Source organism: Carcharhinus amblyrhynchos, chromosome 4 (assembly GCF_965287045.1).
Source record: "Carcharhinus amblyrhynchos chromosome 4, sCarAmb.v2.hapA, whole genome shotgun sequence".
Classification (NCBI taxonomy): Eukaryota; Metazoa; Chordata; class Chondrichthyes; order Carcharhiniformes; family Carcharhinidae; genus Carcharhinus; species Carcharhinus amblyrhynchos.
In genome coordinates, this window is record NC_137327.1 from 137,493,790 (window position 1) to 137,504,611 (window position 10,822).

The 10,822-nt window shown below is 41.2% G+C and overlaps 1 protein-coding gene across 3 annotated transcripts in view; it reads right to left on the minus strand.

The window, feature by feature from the left end:
- LOC145342396 (neuronal migration protein doublecortin-like) overlaps positions 1–10,586 on the minus strand; it is a 197,952-nt gene extending 187,366 nt beyond the window's left edge. For all 3 annotated transcript variants that reach the window (XM_080187951.1, XM_080187950.1, XM_080187952.1), the window contains exons 1-2: positions 10,398–10,586; positions 6,031–6,441 (exon numbers count right to left, since the gene is read on the minus strand). In XM_080187951.1, coding sequence (XP_080044077.1) covers positions 6,031–6,403 — 373 coding nt within the window. In that variant the 5' untranslated portion in view covers positions 6,404–6,441; positions 10,398–10,586. The remainder of the gene's footprint in view (positions 1–6,030; positions 6,442–10,397) is intronic.
- Positions 10,587–10,822: the final 236 nt, after the last annotated feature.

Consider the following 10,822-nt stretch of genomic DNA (forward strand, 5'->3'; position numbering starts at 1 on the left):
CAATGGGGAAATATCAAGGGCATGATTAAAGAGATCTGCAATTATCATGGCAGAATTTAATTTGCATGTTGATTGGACAAACAAAACTGGCAAGGATAGCACAGAAGGAGAATTTGTGGAGTGCATCAGGGATTGCTTTTCAGAGCAATGCATTGCGGGACCTACCCAGTAATGGGCTATTTTAGATTTGGTTTGTATAATGAAAAAGGATTAGTAAGGGATCTTGTGCTTAAGGACCCCTTAGAGGGTAGTGACCACAATCTGATAGAATTCCAGATAAAGTTTGAGGGTGATCTCCATAGATCCATAACCAGTGACTTCAACTTAGATAAGAGCAGTTATTATGGTACGAGGGGGATATTTTGGCCTTGGAGGGAGTGCAGAGGAGGTTTACTAGGCTGATGCCGGAGTTGAGGGGGTTGAGCTATGAGGAGAGGCTGAATAAACTAGGCTTGTACTCGTTAGAGTTTAGAAGAATGAGGGGAGATCTCATTGAGACGTATAAGATGATGAATGGGATGGATAGGATAGAGGTGGAGAGGCTCTTCCCGCTCAGAAAGGACAGTAGGACTAGGGGGCACAGCCTCAAGATAAAGGGGGGGCGGTTTAGAACAGAGTTGAGGAGGAACTTCTTCACTCAAAGGGTGGTGAATCTCTGGAATTCTCTGCCCGTTGAGGTGGTGGAGGCTGCCTCGCTAAATATTTTTAAGACACGGGTTGATGGGTTTTTGATAAGAGAGGGGATTAAGGGTTATGGGGAGAGGGCGGGAATGTGGAACTGAGCCACGACAGATCAGCCATGGTCTTATTGAATGGCGGGGCAGGCTCGAAGGGCTAGATGGCCTACTCCTGCTCCTATTTCTTATGTTCTTATGTCTAAGGTGAACTGGGTAAACAACTTATGATACAGGTCAGTCAATCAGCAGTGACAGATACTCAAACAGATGGTCCAAAATGCTCAGCAGGAGTTTATCCCAATCAAAAAGAGAGATTCCATGAGGAAGGCAAAATCCATGGTTAACAAAGGAGGTCAGGGATAATGTTAAATTGAAAAGCAGAATATACAAAGTGGCAAGGATTAGTGGTAGACCAAAGGTCTGGGAAGTTCTTAGCGTCCAACAACAAAAGACAAAAAAAACTCATAAGAAGGGAGAAAATGAATTTTGAAAGAAAACTTGTATGCAGCATAAGAACAAACAGTAAGAGTTTCAATGGGTATAGATATATAGGAAATGGCGGTGAAGGTAAATGTGGGATCTCTATCGAATGAGGCTGGTGAATTAATAACAGCAAACAAAGAAATGGCAGATATTCTAAATAAATTTTTTGCATGTCTTCACTATGGAAGACATTGCAAATATTTCTAAGATATTAGATGAGCTCATCTCAAGTAACATGACAGAACTTACAAAAATCCCAATCACAAGGGATAGCGTATCAGAGAATGATAAATGTGGACAAGTCACCAGGACTTGAACTACACGGATGCTATGGCTTTAACGGAAGTGGCTGCAGAGATAGTGGACCCACTGGTTCAAATTTTTCATAACTTGCTAGATTCCGGGAGGGTACCAGACGATTGGAAAACAGACAATTGTTCAAAATGGAGAAAGGCAGGAGGCAGGAAACTGTAGGACAGTTAGCTTAACATCTATTACTGGCAAAACGCTAATATCATTTATCAAAGAGGAAATAGCTAATCCTTTAGGAAAGCTGAATGTAGACAAACCTAGTCAACATGGTTTTATGAAAAAATTGACAAATTTGCTTGAATTCTTTGAGGATGTAACAGGAACAGTAGATAGAGGGAAACCTGTAGATGTAGTGTCTTTAGATTTCCAAAAGACATTTGACAAGGTGCTGCATAAGAGGTTGGTGAATAAAGTAAAAGCTCATAAAACTGGAGAAGTCTGTTAGCATGGATTGAAAACTGGCTGTCACATAGAAAACAGAGAGTTGGAATAAATGGGTCCTTTTTTGGATTGGAAAGATGTAACAAGTGGATTACTGCAAGGATCAGTTCTTGGCCTGCAATTGTTCGCTAATTACATTAATGACCTGGGGGAAAGAACAGAATGTAAGGTTTCCAAATTTGCCGATGACATGAAGATAGGTGGAAGCGCGTGTCGTGATGAGGACATTGTGATTTTGCAATGAAATAAGTGATAGATTGGATGACTGGGCGAAATCCTGGCATATGGAGTTTCATGTGGGGAAGTGTGAGCTCATGCACTTTGGTAGGAGGAATCAAAAGGCAGATTATTATCAAAATGGTGAGAAACTGCAGGTGAGTGAGGTACAGAGGGAACTAGGTGTTCTCATGCATGAATCACAGAAAGCTAGCAGGTAGGTCCAACAAGTAGTGAAGAAGACAAATGGCATTTTGGACTTTATAGCAGAGGGGTTGGAGTTTAAAAGTAGAGCGGTCTTGTTGCAATTGTACAGGGCATTAGTGAGGCCTCACCTGGAATACTGCGTACAGTTTTGGTCCTCTTACCTATAAAAGAATATAGGAACATTAGAAGCAGTCCAGTCTAGGTTTGTATTCTTTGGAGTTTAGAAGAGTGAGGAGTGAGCTTATTCAGACAAATAATATATTCATTAGTGGGACATGGGCATTGCTGGTTGGCCAGCATTTATTGCCCATCCTTAGTTGCCCTTGTGCAGTTGAGAATCAACCACATTGCTGTGGCTCTGGATTCATACATCGGCCAGACCAGGTAAGGACAGCAGATTTCCTTCCCTAAAGGACATCAGTGAACCAGATGGGTTTTTCCGACAATCGACAATGGTTTACGGTCATTGGTAGATTTTTTTTTGTTGAATTCAAATTCCAATGTCTGCCGTGGTGGGATCTTTAAAGGGTTTGACAGGGTTGATGGTGAAATGTTTTCATTAGTAGCTGAGTCTCAAACAAGAAACATAGCCATAAGATAAAGGGCCAGTCATTTAAAACAGAGGGGCGTAGAGTCATAGAATTCCTTCTTGAATCTCTGGAATTCTCTACCTCAAAGGGTGGTAGAGGCTGGATCATTAGAAATTTTCAAAGTGGAGGTGGATAAATATTTGATAGATCAAGAAATAGAGAGCAATGGGGAAATGGCAGAGAAGAGGAGTTGAACCAGCGTAGGTCAGCCATGATCATATTGAACGGTGGGCAGGCTTGAAGGCCCTGGTGACTGACTCAAAAAACAAAGAAAATTACAGCACAGGCTCAGGCCTTTCGGCCTTCCAAGCCTGCATCAATCAAGCTGCCCGACTGAACTAAAACCCACTAGCCTTTCAGGGACCATATCTCTCTATTCCCATCCTATTCATGTATTTGTCAAGAAGCCCCTTAAAGGTTATATTGTATCTGCTTCCACTACCTTCCCTGGTATCAAGCGGTTTTGAGAAGGGAAGGTCATGTCTCACTAACTTGATCGAGTTTTTCAAGGAAGTAGTGAAGATGATTGATAAAGGTCGAGCAGTGGATGTTGTCCACATGGACTTCAGTAAGGACTCTGACGAGGTCCCTCGTGGCAGACTGGTGCAGAAGGTGAAGTCGCACGGGATCAGAGGTGGACTGGTAAGGTGGATACAAAACTGACTCGGTCAAAGAAGACAGGGTAGCAGTAGGAGGGTGCACTTCTGAATGGAGGGCTGTGACAAGTGGTGTTCCTCAGGGATCAGTGCTGGGACTATTGCTGTTTGTAATATATATAAATGATTTGAAGGAAAATATAATTTGTTTGATTAGTAAGTTTGCGGATGACACAAAGGTTGGTGGATTTGCAGATAGTGATGAGGACCATCAGAGGATACAGCAGGATATAGATCAGTTGGAGACTTGGGCAAAGAGATGGCAGATGGAGTTTAATCCAGACAAATGTGAGGTAATGCATTTTGGAAGATCTAATACAGGAAATATACAGTAAATGGCAGAACCCTTAAGAGTATTTATAGGCAGAGGGATCTGGATGTACAGGTACACAGGTCACTGAAAGTGGCAATGCAGGCGGAGAAGGTAGTCAAGAAGGCATACGGCATGCTTGCCTTCATCGGCCAGAGTATTGAGTTTAAAAATCGGCTCCTGCTTGTTTTTCTTGTGTTGAGACAGATTTGAGGAGAATTTTTTCTCTCAAAGGATCATGAGTCTTTGGAATTCTCCTCCTCAAAAGGCAGTGGACGCAGAAGTCTTTGAATGTTTTTAAAGGTAAAGATGGATAGATTCTTGATTAACAAGAGGATAAAAGATTATTGGTGGTAAGCAGGAATGTGGGGTAGAGGTCACAATCAGATCAGCCATGATCTTATTGAATGACTGGGGAGCTTGGGGGGGGCCAAGTGGCCCACTCCTGCTCCTAATTGGTGTGTTTGTACGTTCATTTTTTGTTTTCTTCCTTGCTTGCATACAACCATGAAGACACAAACACAAACAAACAAGGTATTTTTACACTGCAAGATTGATTCAAGACCTCCAAATCAAACGAGGCAGAAAGAATGGGTGGAATTTGCCAGTCCCACCCGCTGAGGGAATCGTAGTGGGTGAGGACAGAACATTTGGCGGAAAATTTAAAGGTCCATTGACCTCAGGCGGGAATTTCTGGCCTTGGGATAGCTGGAAAATCCCACCTAGAGGCTTTGTTGCCTAATGGCAAGATCAAATTCAAAAAGATTACATACAGCCTCAAGGCTGGTCCACTGAACTATTTAAGACTATGAAATGGTTAATTCCCACTCTTCAGTCTTAATGAAGAAGTTCATCTGTGACATAATTACTCAGTAAATATATTGTTTTCCCTCTATCAAAACTTGCTACACCTAGGAAATTCTTCATTGTAACTTGAACTATTGAATCACAGAATTTTAACTAACTAATTTTAGCCAGAAGAGCTATTAATATTTGCGCTAACACAGTTCCTTATAGTGTGGAATGTGGTGGGACAGTTGCATGTTGAAGGGAATTATTACACAGCTGCCGCTGGTGTGTAGTGCCAGTCTAGTCACTGGTAAATGATGCAATGCTGGGCTCACACTCTGCTGATCGCAGGATTCTGTTCCCATGTATCAGACAAGAGGCAGCCAAGGGAGTCATCCTCACTACTGCAGATCAACTCTGGTCCTGTTGATAATGGAAACACAAAGCAAAGGTGAGGAACTGGCTGACAGGTTATCTTTAACACTGACTGTCCCTCTTTTAAACCTTTTACCCTTTCCCATTGCCTCAAGAATTGCTCTTTGGAACCCTTTAAAATAGCAATTTAAAAATAATGTACAATCCCACCCCAATATAGATGGAGAAAAAGCAAATTCTAAAGTCTTTCACGAACCCAACATTTTAGGAATAAATTACACAATTCAATCGGTTGACTTATTTTTCCTGCTACCTTATCCAACGGCAAGTTCATGAGGGAGACTCGATCAATGATCACTTGGAACTCGCTACTTACAATTTGTGTGAAATTGGCAATACAACTACCAAGATTGAAATGATGTTACTAAAGTAAATGCTAAACATGTAATTATGCAGATAATAATACATGATAACCCTTGTACAAAAATTGAACTTGTTAATCAAAATCCATTGTACATTGATAATCAATACAAAAGTGGAAATTTTAGCAAACAGACATCAGCGAACCAATGGCATTTTTGGTACTTTATTAGGAATTTCAGCACTGGTGCAAAGAAAGCATGGGGTAGGGATAGAAATGGTTTTAATACTAGGATACAGAAGAATAGTCAAAATTCCAGAAATTACAAAGAAGCTTTATTGTGTCACAACTCAACCAAGTTACGACAATCCTCCCTTTTAAACTGGTCAGACAATTAGATTATATGCGTAATTTATGCAAACCTAAACAAAACTAGATCACATGACCCTCAGATCTCAACTTACCCATCATAAATTGCATTGTTACGTCGGAATAAAATGTTTCTGAATAAGAAACTATCAGTTATCCAGCAATATTCCCTTAAGTAGCTAAACAGAACAGCATTGTACAAAACAAGGGGAGATGAGTTCTGCTTTTACACTGAGGTACTAACCTTCTTCCAGTTCATCAAGGCTGGTAATCTTCCCAATCCCATCAATGGAAAAGATGATGCGAACTCCCTGTGGCAAGTTCACATTATCGGAAAGGGTTCGGGTCAGGTCTGCCAGCAGAGCATCAAAGGAACGGAAGCGATCGGCAGATATTGCATACACGATGCCCTTGAAGTACCGATCCCCATTGCGGTAGAAGCGGACCTTCTTGGCTTTCTTCTCAGTGGTCAGGGCCTGCAAGGTTCGGGTGCGGTAGAAACTGCAATGAGCACTGTGTGTGGGGCTGGGTAAGCCATTCATCCTTGAACCCTTTGAGTAACGTGTCTTGTCCCTTTCGTCAAAATGGCCGAAATCCAGCTCTTTATCTTGGAACATACTTCGGTTAATTGGTCAGAATTGAAGATCAAACAAACCTGCAATAGACATAAGGCTCAAGTTCACGCACAGCAAGAGTTTGTGAAAATCAAGAAAATCCTTGGCAGCTAAAAAGTCTAAAGCACAGAATACTTCTCCAATAATTGGTTCATAATTCTGATTTAAGTAGACATTTTTAATTTGCTGGGAATATGTATTGAAGTTGGGGAGGGAGCACTGGCACCATTTTTATCCCCACATTGTATATGTTCCTTCCATGCAAAAAGGTTTGGCAACCTTTCTCAAAGACCACAGGAGTCTAGTCTTAGAAATGGAAATATTACACTGGAGCAGTCGATTTCTAATGAACCACATTGTTGGCATACAGTAGAGGGAGCTTTGCTCAGCATTGCATCAAGCTCTATTATATCCAGTACTCAATTTCTGACTTGAGAAAGCATTCCATTTGCCAGTGGTGGACTAACTCAACAAAATTAAAGTTCACAAAGAAAAGCTTTTGAGAGCTTATCTTCTGCCTAATTTTCTATAGGAGCCTACATTTAATGACATTTAAAAGCCCTTTAATTTTATAAAATGTTCTAATTTTTTTAAAAAGTAAAGTTTTGTTCTATCCTGTACAAGCTCATTTAGTGCTGAGATCATTCATTAATAGCTAGTGCCAGATTAAATAGGAAATTTCTGTTGAAACATGTTTTTAACATATAGATGAAATCAGAAAATTGAATTTGTGATCTCTGAGTGCAGTGACTGCTTTTTCAGACACTAAGGAAGTTTGGACAACCCGTAATCAGTCGGTAAACGGACCATAAGCACATTAATCACATTTCCACCAATGTTATCCACAATAAAACACCCAAACCAATTGGTTACTGAAATAGCTAGACATAAATCAGCAAAACGGAATTCTTTAAATATACATATCATTAGTGAACTGAATGGGTAGAAATCAGTTCAATTCAGGATGCACAATCACAATTCCCAGTGTTTACCCCTACCCTACAATCTCCTTTAAGAGCTTCTTTTCCCCATGAGATTAATTTGCCCTCATGTGAATACAATTTCATGAAATTGGAACATTACAGCAATCCACTTTGAAAACAAATGGACTTTCATTTATTGTATGGTCCCAAGGGCATAATGTACATTTCAACTCACTATACATTCAACTAATTATTTGTGGTGTCCAGTCACTATAGTTATATAGGCAAACATGACAGCCAATTTGAATGAACTGATATATATATCAAGCTGATATGAATGCCATTAATTTGCCTTTGATAACAATCATTTAGAGACGAAGCAGGAGAACTCCCTTATTTTACATCCACTTGAACAGACTATCCAACAATAGCATCACCAATAATACTGAATCCCTTCAGCACCAGAAGGAAGTGTCTCTCTAGTTTACAGGTTCAGCCCTCAAAGTCAATCAGAGATAAGAATTCCATTACCGAGCCAAGCTAGTACTTACAAAGTGAACATAGGAAACAAAGGACTGATGAGTTCATCTAATGATTTGATAGCCACAGACGCAGTATAATCACTTCAGTGTAATGTCATTATGACGAAAATAGCCTAGGCCTCTTCTAGACTCACTCACTAACCATAACATTTCTACATTGTAGAAGGAGGCCATTTGGCCCATCAAGCCTGCACTGACTTTCCAAAAGAACATTTTACATGGCCAATCCACCAACCTATACATCCCTTGTGAGTATGTGGTGATTTAACGTGGCCAATCCTCCTAACCTGCATATCATAGAATCCCTATAGTGCAGAAAGAGGCCATTTGGCCATTTGAGTCTGCACCAACAACAATCCCACCCAGGTCCTTTCCCTGTAATCCTACCTATTTACCCTACTAATCTCCTTGATACCAAGGGGCAATTGACCATGGCCAATGAACTTAATCTATACATTTTTGGATTGTGGGAGGAAACTGGAACACCCAGAGGAAAGCCACACAGACAAAGGGAGAATGTGCAAACTCCACACCGTCACCTAAGGCTGGAATTGAACCTGGATCCCTGGTACTGCGAGGCAGCAGTGCTAACCACTGTGCCACCATGCTACCCATCTTTGGACTAAATGCACCAATGTTCCTTTAACCAACTTCCATTTAACAGAACCATATGTTGAGCAGTGATACACTGGACATTGACAGGGATTGGATATCGGTGCTGAATACATGTAGATGTCACTTGGAATTCCACTGATTTTTTTCCTCCTGTCCTAAAAGCATGGATTGATCCATGGGTTGCGCTGGTACCTCAGTGGTCAACATCTATCTCTGCCTAGAGAATGGACATGCTAATAAATTGATGGGATGCCATTAAAAAGGTGTTCCTCCATTCCCTCAACATCCAACTGACATGAGAGCAGGAAATTTAGTTGATATTAACCTCTCTCTAGATTGGCAACATTGATGTTAATTGGTGCTGCGATATAGGTTAGAGATTGAATGGGGTGGGGGATTGCTTGGTTTGTGGGGGTCACACCCACTCTCAGTTGAGCTTCCAGTAAATTACAACCCAAGTTGTTGTTAATGATCCATCAAGCAATACAAATCAACCCGTAGCACTATTTCTATGCATTGTTCGTGTAGCCCACAGGGGGAAAAAAAAAACATGGTTTCAATGCAAACTTCCTCATTCCAAAGGCAAGCTTTCATTCCGTCCTGTGGGCATGACTACATGACCAGGTCATGTTCATGGGGAGAAAGTCCTTTCCCTTGTGACACCTGAGTGGGTTCAGAAGTGAGGGGGGGGTTTAGATAAGTCCAGCCAGTATCATTACACACACACACACACACACATACAGCTTGGTAATAGCGGATTTTTCAGGTCTGCCTTGAGACTAAGCTGTTGTGTGAAGTGGAAATGTCAGGTTGGTGCAGCAGAAGGTGCTGTTTCCGAGACTGGAAATGGAGAGGGGAATTGGTAGGTTAGGCAGTGTGGAAACAGAGAGCTGTGCTGAACCAAATCCGTGTGACATTGCCTCAGAGAATGGAGCAAAATCTACCCAAGTGACAGCCTCCATTTAAAAAAAAATTCAAAATGTGCTCATTCCGGCTCCAACCGCAAGTGATCCTCAAAAGTGACCCAACACTAGAACACAATTCTTTCTAAAGGAAAAAGGGGACAAAAAAATCACCAAAACCAACCTTTTGTACCTTTCTCAGTCACACATTAAAACACAAGCGGCAATTTATCCCTGACCCCATGCCTTAAGGTAACGATTTCTGGGGAGGGGCTTCTCTCTTGCTATGTACTGTGTATCTAATATAACGGTTTACCAATAAAATGTATTCATTTATTCATAAACGACTCGGAAAAGAGAAAAAAAAGGTAAAACTGGACACATCGCACGGAAGGCTCACATTAAACACTTGTTAACAAAGGAGCCAGAATCAGTTAGAGAAAAAAAAGCCCTCTGAACTGTTACTGTCAAAGGCATCTTAACAAAGGGAATTCATTACAGCGATGTATTAAACCACCGCACGGTTAAAGAACAGAAATGTAAAGCTCGCTGTGAAAGATCCCTAGGTTTAGATACAAATTCACATTCAATGGGGAAAAAAAATATACAAAGTGTAGCGATCCACTTGAAGGAAAGGCACCATTGTCTATTCATTTCAATCTGCAATATGTATTTCCAATTGGTTGGATTGGAAATGTTAACTCCTGTCCAGAAATCCCGAAAAAATGCTAAGGAATGACTACTTTAAGGTGAGAATATACCAGGCGAGTGGGAACGAACACGAAATGTACAAGAGAAATCCCACCGTCTCCATATATCAATTGCAGAGACACTGAGATAAATCATTTCTCAATTCACAGCGAGTCAATATCTTACTGCAGAACGCCAAGCTCGATAAAAGTGCTACAAAGAATTGTGCACGGGTATCTATATAGAGAGATAGATACCAGACTGCGGCTTTCTTTTTGTTTATTTCTCCGGTTTCTTTTTTAACTTAAGCAAAGGAGCAACTCACCAATTTGTGTGCAGTGTGGACAGGGTGTGGATGCAGAGAGAAAGACAATCCCAGTCTGCTTTTGTTGTCTGCACTCGGGCTAGCCAGACCCACCACTGTGGAAACGTTGGATTCCTCGGGTCCTAGTGCGAGTCAGCGTCCTTTCCCTCCCCTACATCTACCCAAACCAGCCAACGAGTGTACCCAGGGAGACCTCGTCCCCCCTGTGAATGAAAAGTGAAAAACATTTTATTTGTTGTCAAAAAGCAATTGGAACACCAATTCTGCCAGTTTACACACTGGATTCATTGTTGCTTCGTGAGATTGTATAATGCGAGCTCATTCTAACAACTCCAGACAGCTGGTGAATGATGTTCTCGGAGAATAATCATATTTCTTTCGGACCACAATAAATCCTGTTGAGTTCGGTTTCGACACGAAGGGAC